General features: G+C 42.1%; 1 protein-coding gene across 7 annotated transcripts in view; it reads right to left on the reverse strand.

The window, feature by feature from the left end:
• Nucleotides 1–22,967, reverse strand: part of HYDIN (HYDIN axonemal central pair apparatus protein) — a 432,533-nt gene that overhangs the window by 106,466 nt on the left and 303,100 nt on the right. For 5 of the 7 annotated variants that reach the window (XM_079907191.1, XM_079907192.1, XM_079907194.1 and 2 more), the window contains 10 exons: nt 18,106–18,283; nt 16,289–16,407; nt 14,500–14,627; nt 13,938–14,074; nt 13,591–13,718; nt 13,249–13,440; nt 12,784–12,933; nt 8,577–8,816; nt 1,177–1,356; nt 571–705 (listed from right to left, as the gene is read on the reverse strand). In XM_079907191.1, the coding sequence (XP_079763317.1) occupies nt 1,183–1,356; nt 8,577–8,816; nt 12,784–12,933; nt 13,249–13,440; nt 13,591–13,718; nt 13,938–14,074; nt 14,500–14,627; nt 16,289–16,407; nt 18,106–18,283 (1,446 nt within the window). In that variant the 3' untranslated portion in view covers nt 571–705; nt 1,177–1,182. Of the gene's footprint in view, nt 1–531; nt 706–1,176; nt 1,357–4,152; nt 4,322–8,576; nt 8,817–12,783; nt 12,934–13,248; nt 13,441–13,590; nt 13,719–13,937; nt 14,075–14,499; nt 14,628–16,288; nt 16,408–18,105; nt 18,284–18,845; nt 18,895–19,738; nt 19,779–22,967 lie in introns of those variants that run through there. The other 2 variants (XM_079907197.1, XM_079907196.1) reach the window with 2 other exon arrangements.

The following is a 22,967-nucleotide window of genomic DNA, read 5'->3' on the forward strand; positions in this document are numbered from 1 at the left end:
TGAAGTTGGCAATTTAACAATTTGGGGATAATCCTTTGGTATATAAATTTCAAACAGAAGGGTCTTTTACTGCCTCAAAAATTACACATGCAGGACTTCCCTGGTGGCGCAGTGCTTAAGAATACGCCCACCACCGCAGGGGACATGGGTTCAAGCCCTGGTCCGGGAAGATCCCACATGCCGCAGAGCAACTAAGCCCACGCGCCACAACTACTGAGCCTGCGCTCTAGAGCATGCAAGCCACAACTACTGAGCCCACATGTCACAATTACTGAAGCCCATGCACCTAGAGCCTGCGCTCTGCAACAAGAGAAGCCACCGCAATGAGAAGCCCGTGCACCACAACAGAGAGCAGCCCCCACTCGCCGCAACTAGAGATAGCCCGCATGCAGCAACGAAGACCCAACGCAGCCAAAAATAAATAAATAAATAAATAAAATAAATAAATTAAAGAAAAGGCATCACCCAGAGGTTAAAAAAAAAAAATTACATGTGCAAACTTCACCATAAACCCCTCAGGGCTGTGCATACCTGACAAGGGCGTCCCATGGATGACGATAGCGATGCCTTTCCGGTTCTTGGCCATGCGGCCTTCTGCAGAAATGTCAATGCCCAGGTGGCGAGCAATGGCCTTGCTCACTGGGTTGTTCTCTACTTCCCCAACCTCCTCTGAAGAGTGGCTGTCAACGTTGTGAAGCTTGTCAGCTGCAAATTAAATATGCATGGGTGTGTGTGTGCATGCACATACATGCGGACACACCCAGAACTCACCTGGGTTCTGAAGGAAGTGGGGACGACTTTTTCTTAGTAAACATCCTATTTTAAAATAACAAACGTAATCTGCTGCAGAGGTTGCCTCACTCCCCCTGTAGTGCACGAAAGTGCCCGTTTTGGCTAATAATCTGTCCATAGCTACTACAATTGAAAATACAGATACTCTTTGACTCTTAATCCCACTTTGGGGAATCTCTTCTCCTGAAAAATAATATTGGAAACTAGCTGAATATGCAACAGTAAGGGAAATGACTAAATAAATGATGGCATATTCATATTGTAGAATTAATATATAATAGTGCTAGAAAGATGCATTTTATGGAGAAAGGTGAAAGGCACTGAACAGCCTTCCCACTTTTGCTTAGAGAGAACAGGTACCCCAACATTAAAATGCTTGGTTACTTTGAATCATGATTTTTTCCAGGCTTTCTTCATCCTCCTCTTCATCTGGGTAGGTCTCGGACTTGACCATTGGGATATGCTGCTCTTCCAGGTAGGATGTGACAGAGATCCCTCGGCTAAGCGAGGTCCTCTTCGTGCTGTCAGAGGTTTCCTGTTCTGACAAGGGACTATCGTCCTCTTCTGCCAGGGAGCAAAGGATGGAAACACACAGGAAGAGTTGGGAGGAGGACAAGGGAGATAGGGCAGAAGAGGGAAGAGAGACAAAGAGGAGAATCACTGAACTGGTTACCATCACCCTGGACTATCTGACCCCAATAAACAAGAACTGCAGTCAGTCTGCTGTTAAATTTCTCTGCCCAGAGTGTTTTCTACATTTTAACATTAAAAAATACACACCAAAATTATACATTTGGTTTAGAAAATTTGGGAAATTCAAAAGAGCAAAAATGATAAAATTTAGCTACAGAAATAAATATAGATAGACAAAGAAATGGTGATAGAGGAACAGCAGCTTCATTTTATGATACCAGTATAGGAGAGTGGCAACCTCTCAGATTTTTTTTTTTTTTTTTTTTTTTTTTGGTACGCAGGCCTCTCACTGTTGCGGCCTCTCCCGTTGTGGAGCACAGGCTCCGGACGTGCAGACTCAGCGGCCATGGCTCATGGGCCCAGCCGCTCCGCGGCATGTGGGATCTTCCCGGACTGGGGCACAAACTCGTGTCCCCTGCATCGGCAGGTGGACTCTCAACCACTGCGCCACCAGGGAAGCCCCCTCTCAGATTTTTAATTTTTAATTTTTCAAAACTTTTCAAAAATTTTTCAAAACTGAAGTTGGGATCATACTATACACATACCAATTTGTAGCCTGCATTCCCCCTTTATCATGAACATTTCTCCATGTCATTGTTGAGCACATCTACTACTTTATCTGCCCCGCACCATCGTCAATGCCCCTATTCCACAGAGTTTCAGTGGGTGCATTGGGATGTCATTGTACAAGGTGACCCAGCTCTACCCTGGAGCCAAGACACCTTCTTTGTTTAATTTTGAATTTGAGTCAGAGAGGTTGTAGCTCTCCTGGGAATGGCAACAACACGACTTGTAGCTGCTGGCCTTCCCTGGATGTGGTTTGGAAGCAGAGAAGGACGTGTACTCTGTGACAGCAAAGTAAGCAGATGCTCAGAGAGGTGCTGGTGAGAAGCAGAGGGAGCGCCTCCCTGGACTTCTACTGACCCTCAGGTCCTGGCTCTAGATCACCTTTCCATGGGCCAAATGGAAAAATGAACCCACAACCAAGGCGTGTAGGACAGGGATGAGAGCGATGGGCCCTTCTCAGCTCTCACTAAGTCCTCTTTACATTGCAGACCCTCATGACTCTCTGCCTCAGGCCACTAGGCAGTCCTGAGTTTAAATGTCTATCCCCCCACCCCTCCCTGACTTTGAGCTCTCAAAGGTAGGGGCTGATTTCATTGATCTTTCTTCTAGCGCTTCAGCTCAGTGCTTGGAACATACTGGGTGCTTGTTATGGGCTGAACTGGTTCCCATAAAGTTCATTTGCTGAAGTCCTAAGCACCACCCCCGTGCCACACTCCACTCCCTGCCCCAGTATCCCAGAATGTGACTATTTGAAGTTAAGGCCTTTCAAGAGGTAGTTAAGTTAAAATGAGTGTCCTAAGCCATCCACAGTCCAATATCACTGGTGTTCTTATAGGAAGAGATTAGGACACAGACACACAGAGGGAAGTCCTTGTGAACACACAGGGGGAAGACAGGCATCTACAAGCCACGGAGGGAGGTTCAGTAGAAAACAATTCCACCAACACCTTGATCTTGGATTTCTAGCCTCCAGAATTATGAGAAAATAAGTTTTGCTTGGTTAAGCCCCCCAGTCTGTGGTATTTGCAGTGGCAGTTCTAGTGAACTAATATGCTCAATAAATACAACCAGGAGACTGGGTGGACAGGCAGCCTTCTTCTCTCATCTTCTCCTTTTAGGGCAGATTAGTGTTCTCCGACTACCTTCTGTCTTGAGAGACATCAAGACAGGTCCAAGGGCAGGAGAAATGGACTTCATTCATTCATTCATTAACTCTTACAGAAACATTTATCAGGCACTATGATGTATCAGGTGCTGGTCCATGCACTGGGTGTACATTGCAGAATACATGATCACTGCCTTTATGGGGGCTTGTCTAGAGGGGAGACAAGTGTGAAGAAAATACATGTGATGACTATTATGCAGAAGAAGAGGGCAAGTAAGAACGGAGGGCAAATTTCCAGGGTGAGGGCACAGGGAAGCAGAGAAGTGAGCACCCCAACAAGCTACACGATCCCATAGGTCTCCCTGGAACCTTGATGCTCAAGTGCACACAAGGGGGGATCCTGGGTGGATGATGGATAACTCTGGGGTGCTGGGCAAGAAAGGGCAAGATCGTAAGAGCACAGTCCAGCTTTGTGATTGAGTTTTGGCCTTGAGGACCATCGAGGGTCTTTCCTCATGTGAACTCCCACCCCTACCTCTCGTAGGGCACCAATATCTACCATGCATGATGGATTACCTTGCATCACCTAGGCACAGATGTGGAGGCTGTGGAGTGGTTATTGTCGTGGACTCCAGAGTCAGAGAGACCTGGGCTTGAGTCCTGATTCTGCCACTTAAATCTGTGGACCTGGCTTCTCAGTGCTTCCTCTCTCATCTGTACGTGTGAAGCCCTCAGCACAGGGCTTGGTATCTAGCAAGTGTCCTTCTATATCTGAATTAGCTGTTTTTAAGTCTTAACTCCCCACCAGACTCTAGTGAGAGCAGAATGTGTCCCCATCTCTGCATCCCTACAATGGGGACAACAGGACCATTTTGCAAGGGTTAGAAATGAAATCCATAAGGTGCTCCGTAACTGGTTTGTCTCCCAGCAGAGATAATTCAAAGAAGCCAGGGGAGTGGCTGGAGCCACGGGCTCCAGAACTGTTGAGTTCTCACCGTTCTCCTGTGCCAGACTCTGCAGATATTTCACCTTCATCTGCTCCTCTTTTGACCTCTTCATCTCCTTAAAGTATTCATACACCTCTGGGGGCAGGTTTTCCCCCGGAAGGCGGGGAGGCAGCAGCAGGGAGTTGTAGGAATCATAGCCCTTCAGCGTTCGCAAGATCTGCTCAAGGAGAATGGGAACTGCTGTTGGTCCCACTGGAAGTTTCCTCCCCACAGTCCCAGGTGGGTCTGCCATCCATCTCATAAAAACCCTGCCCCTGACCAAGGCTGGGGTGTATACAAATACTTTCTGGATCTCAAAGGGTAGGGTCCTTTGCAGAGGTCTAAAGTGTAAGGCTGAGCCCTGGATCTGTGGGGATATCAAATTTTTATTTTGCCCCATTTGTGCCTGGGCATTTCCCGTGTGGAAAAAAATTTTCCCCTTGTTTTATAAATAACATATACTGTTTTTGTTGTTGTTGTTTTCCATTGACAAAAGTACAGAACTCAATTATCCACTTTGAGTGACATGTTATTGAAAAATATTGTGGATAGCAATGTTGTCTTGGTAAGGTGGCTGTCTCATATATAGAGGATCCAGAGAAAAGTAGGCAAAATGGCTGTTTAGGTATGTGTATGGGTGTGTGTGTATATTTGAGAGAGAGACAGACAGAGAGGGATGTATATTAGGCTTGTCAGATGAAGTACAAGATGCCTAGTTAAATTTAAATTTCAGATAAAAAAATGAATAATTTTTAAAGTATAAATGTGTCCCATATTGTTTATCTGGAATTCAAATTTAATTGCGGCAACCTGTTTTTCTTTCTGCTAAATCCAGCAACACTAGTGTGTATGTATATTTATAAAAGACAGTAAAATCAACTCCTAGAAAGCAATTACTTTCTATGCAACCTAATTTACTGGTGTGAAAAATCAGTTAGGTAACCCTTCTCCAAGATCACCAATTTTAGTTGTTTGAAAACCAATATTAATGAGCTTACTCTAAAATTTATATGGAAGAACAAAGGGCTAAGAATAGTTGAAACGCTAATGAAGAAAAATAGAGAGGACTGTCCTACCAGATATCAGGAATTATGAAGTTGGAGCAATAGACAGGGTGGTATTGATGCTGAATAGAGAAACTGACCAATGAAATGGAGGTGAGAGCATAGAATAGACCCACGTGTATATGGAGCTTTGACACAGGACAGAGGTGGCATGGCAGATCAGTGGGGAAAGGAAGGCCTATTCCAAAGGCTGGCTGATGTAGAGACACAAAGGCCTGGCCAACTTGCTTCATCTGAGGTGACTGTAAACAGCCAACCCAGCTGCAGAGTGTCCTGTGGGATCAGCTGAAGTCTCTGTGCAATGTCATCACAGCTTACCTTCTCTGTCTGCCTAGGTCTAATGTTCCTTATCCTTTACAGGTGTCGTCCCTGAGAGTACTCTCTGATAAACCTTCTGTATGCAAATCTCAGAGTCTTGGATTCTGCTTTCCACTGACCCTGACCCACAGCAGAGGATGCTGTGGCAACACAAGCCATTGAACATCTAATAAATACCTAATGAAAAGACTCGAATCCAGAGGGACAGAATCCAAACCGGGCAGAGCACAAACACTGGATGTAAAGAAGATAGAAGATTCAAAGGCCAAGTTGATGGAGAGTCCAGAGGAAGCAGACCATCTTATCTAAGCCATTCCTAAATTCCTGACCCAGAGCAAACATGAGATGACAAATGTTTATTGTTTTATGTGACTAAGCTTGGGAGTAAGTTATTTTGCAGCAATAGATAGCTAATATAACATCACACTTCATGAACAGCAAGACCTTATGAGAAAACAATGGAGCAATGTATGTAAGATATACGAGTGCAGAAAATGTGAGCCAAGGATACTGTATCCAATCAAACTGATCTTCAAGCACAAAAGCCAAGGGAAAACAGTTACGAACACAGGAATACTCAGGAAATATTGTTCCCACGGTCCCTTCCTGAGGAATCCACTAGAGAATGATCTTCTGACAACCCAGTAGCGAATGGAGAAGCCTCATCACAAGGACTGGTGTTGAGCATTAAATATGTTCAAGTGTAGAACTAAGACTAAATGATGGAAATTAGCAGAACTAAGACTAAATAATGGAAATTAAAATTACTTAATTAGCATTAAATATGTTCAAGTGTAGAACTAAGACTAAATGATGGAAATTAGATGATTACCCAGTAGGCATTAACTGGAAGTAAAGAAATATCATTTTAAATTAGAGGGTGGTGAGGAGAGGTAAAAAGAGATTTTTAGCTAATTTCATTATTGCTCATAGTAGGGAACTAAGAGGCAGTTTCTAAAAAGTAGGGTACTAAGGGTATTAGATAAAGGCATAGTTTATACAGATCAGCCTCAAGGTAGGACAGCAGGGTAGAGACAGTAAAAATGGACCTGAATAGATCAATGGAAAAGAACAGAGATTCCAGAAATAGACCCAAATAAACATAGTCAACTGATCTTTCCTAAAGGAGCAAATGCAATACAATGGAGCAAAGAGTTTTTTTCAACAAATGATGCTGGAATTGGACATCCACTGGCAAAAAAATAAATCTGAGTGGATCTTAACTTCATAAAAATTAACTCAAATGAATTGTAGACCTAAATAAAAAACATAAAACTATAAAATTTCTAGAAGATAGCATAACAGAAAATTTAGATGACCTAGAGTATGGTGATGACTTTTTAGACACAACTCCAAAGGCACAGTCTATGAAAAAAGTAATTGATAAGCTGGACTTCATTAAAATGAAAAACTTCTGCTCTGCAAAAGATAATGTCAAGAGAATGAAAAGACAAGCCACAGACTGGGAGAAAATATTTGAAAAAGACACATCTGATAAAGGACTATTATTCAAAATATGTAAAGAACTCTTAAAGCTCAACAATAAGGAAACAGATAACTTGATTAAAAATTGGGCCAAAGACCTTAACAGATACCTCACCAAAGAAAATATACAGATGGCAAATAGGCGTATGAATGGATATTCCACATTATATATGCCTTCAGGGAAATGCAAATTAAAACAACAATGAGATACCACTACACACCTATTAGAACAGCCAAAATCCAAAACCCTGACAATATCAAAAGCTAGTGAGGATAAGGAGCAACAGGAACTCTCATTTACTGCTAGTAGGAATGCAAAATGTTACAACCATTTTGGAAGACAGTTTGACAGTTTCTTACAAAACTAAACATACACTTACCATAGAATCCAGCAATCATACTCCTTGGCATTTACCTAAAGAGTTGAAAACTTATGTTCACACAAAAACCTGCACACAGATGTTTATAGCAGCTTTATTCATAATTGCCAAAACTTGGAAACAACCAAGATGTCTTTCAGTAGGTGAATGGATAAATAAACTGTGGTATTTCCAGACAACGGAATATCATTCAGCACTAAAAAGAAATGAGCTATCAAGCCATGAAAAGACATGGAGGAACCTTAAATGCATATTACTAAGTGAAAGAAGCCAATTTGAACATCTACATACTCTATGATTCCAACTATATGGCATTCTGGAAAAGGCAAAACTACAGAGACAGTAAAAAAGATTAATGGTTGCCAGGGGTTGGGAGGAGGGAGGGATGAATATGTGGAGCACAGAGGATATTTAGGGCAATGAAAATACTTTGACACTATAATGATTGCTACATGTTGTTACACATTTGTCTAAACCCATAGAATGCACCAAGAGTGAACTGTAATGTAAACTATGGACTTTGGGTGATTATGATGTCACATAGGTTTATCAATTGTAAAAAATATACCATTCTAGTGAGGGATGTTGATAATGGGGGAGGCTGTGCATGTGTGGGGGCAGGGGTTATATGAAAAATCTCTGCATCTTCCCCTCAATTTTGCTGTGAATCTAAAACTGCTCTAAAGAATAAAGTTTAAAAAAAAATGGACAAGGAGGAGCAATTGTAAAATATACAAGCCAGAGCAAATAGGAAAAAAAAAAAAAGGCAGATTTAAGCCCTAACGTGATTACATTAAATGTAAATGGTCTAAATACACCAATTAAAAACAAAGACTGCCAGAGTATATTAAAAAGATGACCCAAATATATGCCGTCTACAAGAAACTCATTTCAAATATAATGACTATGGCATACATTCTTTACTGTTTGAATTTTAACATGAGCATGTATTAGTTTTTAAATTAGTTGTTTCAAATGTATAATGAGATCACAAAGAAGAATGAATTCTGCTTAGGGCAAGGGAAGTAGGTCAGGAAAGCCTGCAAAGTGATCTTTAAATTGACAGGGAAGGGTTCACAGGAAGAAGGAGCAAAGGTGAGGAGGAAGTTGTCCAGGCAGAGAGAAGAGTACCTGGCAAGGCCCAGCATGTGTAGGAAAATGGAGTTTGGTTTTGGTCTCTGCTCACCTTCTCTTCTACAAGATATTGCTGGTCAAATTCTAAGGAGTAAAACTCAATGGGAAAGTTGCAGGGATTCTTCACCACCACCTCGGCCTCATCTCCAGGTGCATAAGGCAGCAGTGGCCCCAGCTCCAGAACTGAGGGACTAAATTCCAAGCACGGCTCTAGACCTTGCCCCTGTGCCAGTAGAGTAAGCTTTTGATCACTCTGGGCAATCTGGAACACCAAGGTTTGGCTGTAGAATTTCTGGAAAATATAAAAACAAAACAAGCAACTATATTTTTTTCTGTTATGTGACATGTAAAACGGATAGCCACTGGGGGACAAAATTGATCCTGTTTAGATTAAGAGAGAAAAGTTTTCTTATAAAATTGCATGAGAGCAACTTATATTAGAGTGTTAATACTGGGTATCTAGCATGCCAGGCACTGTACCAAGTGCTTCATCACAGTCCTGTGAATGCTGTTCTCATAACCCTCAGATCCTCCAATGTACTCAGATGTCCCACTGCCACTATCTGCACCTCTGGGTCTGTACCTCTGGGCTCTCATTTCATGGGCCCTGCTGCCCATGGGTAGGGCAGGGCAAGGCAGAAGTGTCAGAGAAGTAACACCTTCTGGGGACAATCCTTAACCAACGACTCTCAGGAGTTACTGTATAAAGACTCCTGAGAGGGATAATTCTGAAATGTGCATTTTGTATATTTTCTCCGAGTTTCCAGTGGGATTAAGATCCAGTGTCCAGGACTTCCCTGGTGGCGCAGTGGTTAAGAATCTGCCTGCCAATGCAGGGGACACAGGTTTGAGCCCTGGTCTGGGAAGATCCCACATGCCGTGGAGCAACTAAGCCCATGTGCCACAACTACCTAGCCTGCGCTCTAGAGCCCGCGAGCCATAACTATTGAGCCCACATGCCACAACTACTGAAGCCCGTGCAACTAGAGCCTGTACTCCGCAACAAGAGAAGCCACCACAACGAGAAGCCTGTGCGCCGCAACGAAGAGTAGCCCCCGCTAGCCACAACTAGAGAAAGTCCGCATGCAGCAACAAAGACCCAAGGCAGCCAAAAATAAATAAATCAATAAATCATTCCAGTGTCCAAGGTAGCTGGCTCACTCGCACACCCTATTAGCTGCCTTCCTTTTCCTTATCACCTTCTACTTCTCTTTTAGTATTCCCTACACTTCCTAAATAATCTGCTTGCACTCAAATTCTTGACTCCAGGTCTGTTTCTTGGAGAATTTGAATGATCATATTTCCATTATTTAAAGATACAGTTAAGCAGCTAGTCAGAGATGATCAGCTAGCACAATCAGTTCGTCTGATACAATTACAATCCAAATACCAGTTGATAATGATACGAATTATTCTAATCTGGTTTCACTTAGGAACCTATTAAAATGCATATTCACAGGCCCATTCCTAGAGATCCTGACTTGGTAGGGGCAGGATAAGGCTGGGGATTCTGTAGTTTTAACCAGATGCCCAGGTTGTTCTGAAACTGTTGGGCTCATGGCTTGGGTTTGGAAAGCATGATTGGCTGAGCGATTTGGAGAGCTCTTAACTACCTTAGCTCAGAGGGAAGGAAAATCAGATGGAAAGAATGTGTAAGGACATAGATACAAGTTCAGAAAAATACCTGTTGTTGGAGATAGTAAGAGAACAAATTATTGGCTAAGAAGGTTTTCTATATAGTTATGGGTTTAGCACCTTATGTGATCCAAACTTCTATATTTTAACTGCTTTTTAGGGAAATATTTCTTACTTTTTTTTTTTTTTTTTTGGCTGCATCGGGTCTTTGTTGGTGAACGTGGGCTTTCTCTAGTAGCAATGAGCAGGGTCTACTCTTCGTTGTAGTGCATGGGCTTCTCATTGCGGTGGCTTCTCTTGCTGCGGAGCACTGGCTCTAGGTGCGTGGGCTCAGTAGTTGTGGCTCACGGGCTCTAGAGCACAGGCTCAGTAGTTGTGGTGCATGGGCTTAGTTGCTCCATGGCATGTGGGATCTTCCCAGACCAGGGATTGAACCCATGTTCCCTGCACTGGCAGGTGGATTCTTAACCACTACACCACCAGGGAAGTCCCAGGGAAATATTTCTAAAACATTTCATTCATCTTGTTTTCTAACACAAAGTATTCTGAACGCATGTTATAATGTCTAGGAGTTGTTAATGTGGACATCAGTGTTTCTCTGTGCTGCTGATGCTGGTGAAGATATAGGTGTGGACTGTATGGGTTGCAAGGCTAACCAGTTCCTTGTATACGGCCAATAAATTCCTCTCCCAAACTCTAATTTGAAAAGATACATGCACCTCAATGTGCATAGAAGTACCGTTTACAACAGCCAAGACATGGAAGCAACCTAAATGTCCATCAACAGAAGAATGAACAAAGAAGATGTGGTATATATGTACAATGGAGTAAAAAAGAATGGAATAATACCATTTGCAGCAACATGGATGGACCTAGAGATTATCATACTAAGTGAAGTAAGCCAGATAGAGAAAGACAAATATCATATGATATCGCTTATATGTGGAATCTAAAAAAGTGATACAAGTGAACTTATTTACAAAACAGAAATAAACTCAGACATAGAAAACAAACTTATGGTTACCAAAGGGGATAGTGGGGTGGGGGGGAGAGATAAATGAGGAGTTTGGGATTAATATATACACACTACTATATATAAAATAGGTAAACAATAAGGACCTACTGTATAGCATAGGGAACTATACTCAATATCTTATAATAGCCTACAATGGAAAAGAGTCTGAAAAAAATATATGTATTCATTGTAAATTAACTATACTTCAGTAAAAAATGATACTTAAAAAAATTCCTATCCCATTTGGTGGAAACATTTTATTAATTTTGACCAATGCTAACTCAACACTTATGGAACTGCCCAAACAAATCTTTTTTTTTTTTTTTTACTATATTTACTGGTATTTTTTTCAGTAAAACATCCAAAATCTTGAGTAAACCTGCTGGCAGTCTTAAGACTCTCTAAGAATGACAAACACATTAGTTTTCTTTTCTTTTAAAAGGGTTGGGGAGATTTTGATAATGACAGAAACAGGGACTCTATTTTAGAATCAGATATGAAGTCATTCTCTTTTCTTTCTTCTCATTGTAGATTCTGAAGCACTTCCTCAAAGCTGTTACCAGGAAAACGGGAGTTAACCATGGGTATTTTATAAAACTCACATCGATTTCTTCTTTTAAAAGAATAAAGAAAAACATCTCCCAAATGCCTTAGGCTTTCAGCAAAAGTCTTTACAGTGTAACCTCTTGAGATCCTCTCTGGTTCTAGGATTTTTATTATTTTTTTACTGTATTCTTTGTCAGGAGTAGCTTTGTGCTCATGGTGTTTGCAAAAGAAACACTTGTGAGGCCCAGGGAGTATGTCTACCAGAAAGTACTTATTATTATCACAACTACTGATGATAATAGTAAATAGATATTGAGATACTACATACAGAGCAGTATGCTATGCATTTTATTCACATTAATTCATTTAATCTTCAAAATGACCCTTAGGAGGTAGCTACTGCAGGTTGATAATTTCTTACCTGAAACCCTAGGGGCCAGATGCTTTCAAATTCAGAGTTTTAAAAAGGTAAACACAGAGCATATACCCTATGTTACATAGTATCCTTAGCAGCATCCCCTGTAATCAAACACATTAATATTTCTGCAGTTGCAGTGTTTGAGTCTGCAAACCAAGGGGGATAAATAAAGGTTAAGTAGTCTCATGTCAGTTCAGATAGGTTTTTCTGCCAAATGAGTTTGGGTCCGAAACTTAAAAAAATTTTTCCCCCAGTTTTTAGAACTTATTGGATTTTGGAATTGCAATAAGGGATTTTGGACATGTGATATTATTATTTTTCATTTTATCTATGAGCAAACTGAGGTTTAGCGAGGCTGAATAATTTGCCCAAAGCCATGCAGCCTCTTAGTCAGAGGCAGAAGGCCACTAAGCCAGGTCTGTTGGTAAAAGTCAAAGTGTTAGATAGATCGGCCGATTCCAGAGCCGGTGCTCCTAACCACCAGGACACAGCTCCTGCATGAACCAGAGCACTGAATGTCATAATCAGAATAGTGAGGGACAGGTCACTCAAAGTTTCCCTGGAGACCCAATCAAGCATGGACTTCGAGTACAGCTCAAAGAGATCCAGAGAGTCTGAATGAGACTGCATTTCTTTAAAGCTTACCTCTTCTTTGGGCATGAATTTCACTTGCATGTTGGACTTCTCACCAGGATCCAAGACCCCAGAAGTGGGCTGAATCTCAAAGATCCGTGTCTTTGGCTTGAATTCAGCACATAGTTTCCGTCTTAAGTACTTTGGCATGTGTTTCTCCAGCTGGCAAATAAATAGTAGACAATTAGACCATTTTCTTTGGAAAATGCCTCCACCGTCCACCCACTCAATCTATGTTTACTGATTACTTCCCAGGTGTCAGGGCACAAAGATAAATACGACATGACATTCGCGAGATAGCATGGCCTGATAGTCCTTGAGTGCTGGGCTGAGGGCCTACATTTTATTCAGGGGGCAATGGTTGTCGCTGAAAGTCTTTGAGCAGAAGGGTGAAATGAAGAGAGTGACGGATTAGAATTATAAATCTGACTTAAATGGAGATGGAAAAAAGGGGACAATGGGCCACAATTCATTTACCTTGCTAACTTGCTTAGGGGTGTGGATAAACCATTCACAAGGGACTTGGAGGTGATTGGAAAGCTGAATAGTTTCCACGAGGCACTGTCCACACTGAATTGTGGCAAACTCCACTTTTCCACAAGACAGTGTCATACTGGGGATGGTCACCTTGGCTTGGAGACAGATGTGAACTGCTGGCCCTCCAACCACCTAGAGTGGGCATAAAATTGTTGTTACCATGTCGCATGGGATAGGAGAAAGAATCACGGCTCTGAAATAGTAACTGGATCATCACAGGGGTGATCAGCAAGCAGAGATGGAAGCTGGGGAGGATCAGCTGGGCCTCGTGATGCATCTTACCTTGATGGGCAGAATGACATTTTTGTTTCCAACAGAAAGGCTGGCCCCTTGTGCATCAAATCTCACTTCAAATGTTTCCGTTTCACAGTAAGGCAGATTCTTCACACGATCTAGCTCAATACTGAAGCCTGGACCAAGACAAACAAAATTTCTTTGAGGAAAAGAAAAGTAGCAATCAAGAGCTGCTCTAGATACAGCCCATCGGAGGCAGGATGACCACTCAAAGTATCAATTAATGGCCCAACAATTCTTTCAGCTGATCCCAGAAGAAGCACTCCAGGACAGTACAGATGGGCATCGTGTTAGAAATGACAGAGTGCAATAGGAAGGGTCTCCATCCTGGTTACCTGTGTCGTGAAGGACATGCTTTTCTGCATGGAAGGACACTGGGAAGTGACCGGTGTTGGTGATCTTGATGATGTGGGTTCGGACGTCACCAAGGGTGATGTAGCCAAAGTCTAGGATATATTCTGGCAGCTGGACTCTGAAACAGTTAACAAGGTCTTCTTACCACTCACATTTCCAAATGTGCAAGAGTGTGAGGCTTTCTTCCATCTCCTCTGCACAATTCTATTCTCTGGAGTAGAGAACCACCACTCTCCAGAATGGAGACTAGGAACAAGACACTTCCCCCAGAAGACCACATTGCTGCTTTAGCCATCATCTCTAAACACCTTCAGTGGTGGTCCTTAAGGACCTGAAACCGGCCCATCTATTAGACAAAGTGGGAGGTTTCTGACTAAGAGGCAGAGACCTGCCTGGTTGGCTGGCTGCTAGAGAACGGCAGACATGTAAGGCAAGTGGATTTCATCCGTACATAGTCAATCATTAATTCATGGAGCACTCTGGTGGAGGGCACCGCTGGCTCTGCCACACTCTGAAACAAACACGACATGGAAGGGCGCTCACTTGATCGGTTTGCGGTGACTCTGATGGCAGAAGTTGTCCACGGAACCAAGGACAATTGATTTCTGATGTTCTGTGGCATAGTTGTGGACTATAAGCCGCTCTACTTCCATCTGGAGTTGAGCATTTAACTGGAGCAAGAGAGAAGAGCAAGTAAGCAAATTCTTTGAGAACATGCATTCTCAATGGGGGCAAAACCACCCCTAAGGGGGCGAAAGTTGCTTCATGGAGGAGAGAGTGAGAAAATCTTAGATATTACAATGGCTTGTGGCCCTCCAAAGGGCCACAGTAAATAAATAGATATACAGTATATCTGTGGTGTTAAAATTTTTGTTGGGGTTCAAGGTGGTTAAACAAACTGTACATCTGTGCCATGGAGTATTACTGAGCAATGGAGTAAGGAATGAACTATTTATGTTGATGGATCTCAAGGGCATTATGCTGAATGAAAAAAAAATAATCTCAAAAGGTTACATACTGTATGATTCCATTTACATAACTCTTCTATACTCATAACAAGATTATAGAGATGGAGAACTATAGTGGCTGCCAGGGGAAAGGGGTGGGGAGATTGGGGATGGCTATAAGCGAGAAGCATGTAAAGGCAAAAACAAAATGTATTTCCTGAAATAAATGTTCCAAATGCAAAAAAAAAAAAAAAAAAAAAAACAAATTAAAAATAAGAGACTCAAGGGAGTTCCCTGGTGACCTAGTGGTTAGGATTCCGGGCTTTCACTGCTGCGGCCCCGGTTCAATCCCTGGTCAGGAACTGAGATCCTGTAAGCCATGAGGTGTGGCAAAAAAAAAGAGGCTCAATTCTCCCTGTTGAAAATAAGGGTAGAGACTTCTTCCAGCTTCATTTTCAAGAAAACTTGTAAGATCTTTCTCTGTCTCTTGGAAATATATATAAATCTTTTCATAGGCTAAGACTTTTTATCAGCTTCACAACCCAGGAACATCTTCCTTAAGGACCTGGGAACCATCTCTTTGACATGTCATCGTCAAGGAAGATAGAGCCCCATCTCCTATCCTGCCATTTCTGTGGGAGAATAGGAGCTCAACTTCAGAGGACCCTGTCATAAAAACACAAAAGGTTTGTTTTCCCTTTGGGTAAAGCCAATTAGCTAACACAGATGGTCACCCCAACTACCATGTGATTTTAGCATGAACTAAGTGTGACAAATGGTGCTGTCAAGTCCTCTTACTTGAGGACTAGTTATAGTTTTTACTTAAGGACTAGTTACTGTTTACCTTGAGAACATGTATATAATAGGTTGTATCTGCTTGGCTTTACGAAAGACTGAGATTTCTTTCTGTCTTTGCAATCTCCTAGCAGACTGACAGAGACACGGAACACTTTCTGCTTTAATGCTTATCAATAATGAAGTTGGATTCTTTCTCTTCCACCTTTGTGGAGAGATTTTGTGGGTTGGAAAGAGATTTTTGCTTATAATTCTATTTCCCCAGTGAGCACAAGGGATACTTACGGAGATGGAACACTTCTGTATCTTAACTGTGGTGGTGGATACACAAAACTACACGTGAAAAAATTGGATTAGAACCACACACAGACGCAGATATGCATACATACAGAGACATGCAGACATGCAGAGACAGACCCACGAGTACATATAACACTGATGAAATCTGAATAAGCTCTATGGCTTGTACCAATGTCAATTTCCTGGTTTTGATACTGTTCTATAGTTATGCAAGATGTTACCACTGGGAAAAACATTTTTTTGCAGCTTCCTGTGAATCTACTTCCTGTGCAGAGCGAAGCCAATCTTACCTCAGAAGATTCATCCTCAGGCACTTCCTCAGGTCTCTCTAAGTGGTCAAACATTTCATTTTTGGTTTCTTCTAGGTTTTTTCTGGCCTGATTTAAGAAGATTTCATACTTCTCACATCCTGTGGGGGTTGGAAGGAGAAGGAAATCTGAATGGCTAGAAATATATGAACTATGCCTAAAACACAGACTCTAAGCTCAGGGTAAAATAAAGTGAGAAGGGAAGTGAACTTTGTGAAACTTAGCCTGCCATGTTTTCTCTGCTTCAGAGGATAATTTGTGAATGAGTAGAATTTGTAAAAGAGAACTCACTGAGTTTTATGAGATTATGCTTTAGTGGGCTACCAACTGTTTCTCAAGAACTTAATGACAGTAACATCCTGAGCCACTCATAGGGTGACCAACTGGATCCCAGCCTACTTGGTACTTTCCCAGTTCTAGCACTGATGGCTGCACCACTTGGGAAACCCCTCCATGCTGGACAAACCCAGGTGGATGGTCACCCTTTAGGTTGGTCTTCATGTTTATTAATTCTCTGTTAACAAAAAGAATATATTTGGTTCAAGTTGCTTTAACTACGACTAAATAAGCTACAGTCCCCTGAATCAGGCAGGCTGGGCAATGGGGAGAGAGATTTCACCAGTTCACCAGTAAGCCAGCACAAATTCAAATGCTTGAGGGGCAAGGTAAGCAAAGTAATTAAAGTGCCTTCTATGAAACCATAGGAAGTGCTGGGACTGTGGTGAACTGGAGTACAGAAGACCCAACTAGTATTCAGATTTAAATTATTTTAAAGCCCTGTATTGGGCAAACATGTCTACTGCCATCATGAGGCCAGCTGGGCACCCAGTTTTCAACCGTGTGGCAAAGGCTTTTCTTCTTGACAATTATACATAGAGTTGGACTAACCTCCGGCTGGCTGGAACTCTAGATACTAGAGTGTAACATGGTCTTAGATTTATTAATATTTGTCTTCATATTATCAGGGAGCGGACAATTAGGATTTAATGCATGACCATCAACAGGTGAGTTAGTGACTTTGGGGAGTGGGGTAGGAGGAAAGGCTGAGGTGGGAGGGCTTAGTCTGAAGCTGCTTAGGGAATGTAGATTTCAAAGAGCTTGAAGAGGGTTCATGAAGAAGAGTGAGAAGTTTCTCTTGACTCTTCATCCTGTAGTCCATGTCAGGAAGAAAGAGCCAGAGTCAGTCTTTGTGGCTAAAAGAGCTGCTGGGGTGAGCTTCAGGATCTGCCAAGACAGAAATATTCTGATACAGAGGGATGGCTCTGGGTGCCAGATGTTACCCAGAAAAGCCTTGGCTAAGGATGTGGGCAGACAACTGATAAGTCTAAATTAGCCTCCAAACTGTACTGCCAGCATAAGGGGTTGGAACCTTAGCTGCCTTTCTGTACAGTTTATATTGATATTCTGAGAACTGTATTCCTTGCAGTACAATCAGCCTTTGCCTTCTCAACGGCCATCTGTGAGTGACAACTCAGTGAGAGAGTGCAGCTGGAAGGAACATGTGATGGAGGAAAAGGCTTTTGGAAGTACAATGTCCTGATCCCTCTTTAAGTAATTTAATGATGGCAAAATTGGCCAGGGGTCTTAATTTGGAACTACCATGGACCCTATCTCGTCTTACTCATCTCAGGTCACCAAGTCAATTTCAACTCTTGACGTTTTTTGCAATTCAGGAATAACACAAAAGGGAACTTGTGAGGACTGCCAAACAAATAACGCGAGTTGCCATCAACCTTATAATAAGCAGCTAAAACACATCTTGTCATCCAGTGGGGAAATACTATAGAGGGCAGAAGTACCTTTGAGGTTCCTGGGGAGATCGACGCAGATTCGGGGAAAGATTCCCTCTCCACTCAGAGTAATATTTTCTGGGTCCAAGTGGGCAATCTGTATCTGGAAGCTCCTTTGAAAGATCTCAGGTACTCCAGGCAAGTAGTAAACCTTCAACACCTGCTCTTTATGGGAACCGATAAAACCCTATACAGCAGAAAGATGGGAGAGGATTTTAAGACTTACGTAAAATTTACATAAAATTTATGTAAAATTTACAATGGACTCTTGCTTCTGGCAGTTTGATGGACTAGATAATCCCAAGGGCCTAGTGTGCTAAATTGTCCACTCACATTCCTCCTCCAAGATTCATTCCTATGAAGGTACGAGAAAATGACAAACAATAGAAAAATAGGCAGCATATGTGGGCACGCATTTCATAAAAGAGGAAACAGAATGGCAAACAAACAGTAAAGCTGCTTATCCTTATAAGTAACCAGGGAAATGCAAATTAAGATCATAATGAAAAAAATTTTAAACCATAAGATTGGTAAAGTTTGCCAAATTTGGTAAGACTATGCACCAAAAGAAACCCACATTTCAACACATCTGGTGGGAATGTCAATGGGAAAAATCACTGTGAAAACTGCTTTAGTGGAGATAGCTTCAAAATGGTGGAGGAACAAGACGTGGAGATCACCTTCCTCCCCAAAAATACATTAAAAATACATCTACGTGAGGACCAGCTCCTACAGAACACCTACTGAACGCTGGCAGAAGACCTCAGACTTCCCAAAGGCAAAAAACTCCCCACGTACCTGGGTAGGGCAAAAGAAAAAAGAAAAACAGAGACAAAAGAATAGGGATGGGACCTGCACCTCTGGGAGGGAGCTGTGAAGGAGAAGAAGTTTCCACACACTAGGAAGCCCCTTCACTGGTGGAGATGGTGGGTGGGCAGGGGGAAGCTTTGGAGCCACGGAGGAGAGCGCAGGTGCAGAGGGCAAAGCAGAGAAATTCCTGCACAGAGGATCGCTGCTGACCAGCACTCACCAGCCTGAGAGGCTTGTCTGCTCACCCGCCAGGGCAGGCAGGGGCTGGGAGCTGAGGCTCGGGCTTTGGAGTTCAGACCCCAGGGAGAGGACTGGGCTTGGCTGCCTGAACACAGCCTGAAGGGGGCTAGTGCGCCACAGCTAGCCGGGAGGGAGTCTGGGAAAAAGTCTGGAGCTGCCTAAGAGGCAAGAGACCATTGTTTTGGGGTGCGCGAGGAGAGGGGATTCAGAACACCGCCTAAATGAGCTCCAGAGATGGGCGTGAGCTGCGGCTATCAGCACAGACCCCAGAGACGGGCATGAGATGCTAAGGCTGCTGCTGCCGCCACCAAGAAGCCTGTGTGCAATCACAGGTCACTATACGCACATACCCTCCCGGGAGCCTGTGCAGCCCGCCACTGCCAGGGTCCCGTGATCCAGGAACAACTTGACCGGGAGAACACACATCGTGCCTCAGGCTGGTGCAACATCACGCCGGCCTCTGCCGCTGCAGGCTCACCCCTCATTCTGTACCCCTCCCTCCCCTGGTCTGAGTGAGCCAAAGCTCCCTAATCCGCTGCTCCTTTAACCCCCTCCTGTCTGGGTGAAGAACAGACGCCCTCCGGCAACCTACATGCAGAGGCGGGGCCGAATCCAAAGCTGAACTCCAGGAGCTGTGTGAACAAAGAAGAGAAAGGGGAAACTCTCCCAGCACCCTCAGAAGCAGAGGATTAAATCTCCACAATCAACTTGATGTACCCTGCATTTGTGGAATACCTGAGTAGACAATGAATCATCCCAAAATTGAGGCAGTGGACTTTGGGAGCAACTGTAGACTTGGGGTTTGCTTCCTGCATCTAAGTAGTTTTCGGTTTTATGTTTATCTTAGTTTATTATTTAGAGCTTATTATCATTGGTAGATTTGTTTATTGATTTGGTTGCTCTCTTCCTTTATTTTTTTTAATATATATATTTTTCCTTTTTCTCCTTTTGTGAGTGTGTATGTGTATGCTTCTTTGTGTGATTTTGTCTGTATAGCTTTGCTTTCATCATTTGTCCTAGGGTTCTGTCTGCCCGTTTTTTTGTTGTTGTTGTTGTTTTTTAGTATAGTTTTTAGCACTTGTTATCATTGGTGGATTTGTTTTTTGGTTTGGTTGCTCTCTTCTTTCTTTCTTTCTTTCTTTTTTTTGTTACTTTTTAAAAAATAATATATTTTTTATTTTAATAACTTTATTTTATTTTATTTCCCTCCCTCCCTCCCTGCCTCCCTCCCTCCCTCCCTCTCTCTTTCTTTCTTTCTTTTCCTCCCTTTTCTTCTGAGCCGTGTGGCTGACAGGGTCTTGGTGCTCTGCCCGGGTGCCAGGCCTGAGCCTCTGAGGTAGGAGAGCCGAGTTCAGGACACTGGTCCACCAGAGACCTCCTGGCCCCAAATAATATCAAACGGCAAAAGCTCTCTCAGAGATCTCCATCTCAATGCTAAGACCCAGCTCCACTCAATGACCAGCAAGCTACAGTGCTGGACACTCTATGCCAAACAACTAGCAACACAAGAACACAACCCCACCCATTAGCAGAGAGGCTGCCTAAAATCATAATAAGGGCACAGACACCCCAAAACATACCACCGGAGGCAGTCCTACCCACCAGAAAGACAAGATCCAGCCTCATCCACCAGAACACAGGCACCAGTCCCCTCCACCAGGAAGCCTACATGACCCACTGAACCAACCTTAGCCACTGGGGGTAGACACCAAAAACAACAGGAACTACGAACCTGCAGGCTGTGAAAAGGAGACCTCCAAACATAGTAAGTTAGGCAAAATGAGAAGACAGAGAAACACAGCAGATGAAGGAGCAAGGTAAAAACTCACCAGACCAAACAAATGAAGAGGAAATAGGCAGTCTACCTGAAAAAGAATTCAGAGTAATGATAGTAAAGATGACCCAAAATCTTGGAAACAGAATAGACAAAATGCAAGAAACGTTTAACAAGGACCCAGAAGAACTAAAGAGCAAACAAACAATGATGAACAACACAATAAATGAAATTAAAAATTCTCTAGAAGGAATCAATAACAGAATAACTGAGGCAAAGAACAGATAAGTGACCTGGAAGATAAAATAGTGGAAATAACTACCACAGAGCAGAATAAAGAAAAAAGAATGAAAAGAATTGAGGACAGTCTCAGAGACCTCTGGGACAACATTAAATGCACCAACATTCGAATTACAGGGGTCCCAGAAGAAGAAGAGAAAAAAGAAAGGGACTGAGAAAATATCTGAAGAGATTAGAGTTGAAAACTTCCCTAATATGGGAAAGGAACTAGTCAGTCAAGTCCGGGAAGCACAGAGAGTCCCATACAGGATAAATCCAAGGAGAAACACGCCAAGACACATATTAATCAAACTATCAAAAATTAAATACAAAGAAAAAATATTAAAAGCAGCAAGGGAAAAACAGCAAATAACATACAAGGGAATCCCCATAAGGTTAACAGCTGATCTTTCAGCAGAAACTCTGCAAGCCAGAAGGGAGTGGCAGGACATATTTAAAGTGATGGAAGGGAAAAACCTACAACCAAGATCACTCTACCCAGCAAGGATCTCATGCAGATTTGATGGAGAAATTAAAACCTTTACAGACAAGCAAAAGCTAAGAGAATTCAGCACCACCAAACCAGGTTTACAACAAATGCTAAAGGACTTTCTCTAGGCAGGAAACACAAGAGAAGGAAAAGACCTACAATAACAAACTCAAAACAATTAAGAAAATGGTAATAGGAACATACATATCGATAACTACCTTAAATGTAAATGGATTAAATGCTCCAACCAAAAGACACAGACTGGTTGAATGGATACAAAAACAAGACCCGTACATATGCTGTCTAGAAGAGACCCACTTCAGACCTAAGGACACATACAGACTGAAAGTGAGGGGATGGAAAAAGATATTCTATGCAAATGGAAATCAAAAGAAAACTGGAGTAGCAATTCTCATATCAGACAAAATAGACTTTAAAATAAATGCTATTACAAGAGACAAAGAAGGACACTACAGAATGATCAAGGGATCAATCCAAGAAGATATAACAGTTGTAAATATTTATGCACCCAACATAGGAGCACCTCAATACATAAGGCAAATGCTAACAACCATAAAAGGGGAAATTGACAGTAACACAATCATAGTAGGGGACTTTAACACCCCTTTCAACAATGGACAGATCATCCAAATTGAAAACAAATAAGGAAACACAAGTTTTAAATGATACATTAAACAAGATGGACTTAACTGATATTTATAGGGATGAATTGGGAGACTGGGATTGACATATACATACTACTATACATAAAACAGATAACTAATACAGACCTATTGTATAGCACAGGGAACTCTACTCAGTACTCTGTAATGGCCTATATGGGAAAAGAATCTAAAAAAGAGTGGATATATGTATATGTATAACAGAATCACTTTGCTGTACACCTGAAACTAACACAAAATTGTAAATCAACTACACCCCAATAAAATTTTTTTTTAAATTCCAAAAAGGAGCCAACATTGAAAAAAAAAAACTAGGGAAAAATGCTAGTATAGGTTCAAGCTATTTAGAAGTGCTTTAAAAGTCATTTTTGAAGGGACCTCATAATTTTGAACATATTTTATTGTTTTTTGATGTTACAAGTAATATATATTCTTTGAAGAAAAATTAGAGCATGAAGACAAGAAAAAATTTAATGAAGATCACTAGTGCTTACTACTGACACATAAATAATGATTAACACTGATTGGTGGATATCAATCCGTATTTTATTTAAATACACACCCACACACACCATGGGGGTCCATGAGCCCACTA

The sequence above is a fragment of the Stenella coeruleoalba genome, assembly GCF_951394435.1.
Source record: "Stenella coeruleoalba genome assembly, chromosome: 20".
NCBI classification, from domain to species: Eukaryota; Metazoa; Chordata; class Mammalia; order Artiodactyla; family Delphinidae; genus Stenella; species Stenella coeruleoalba.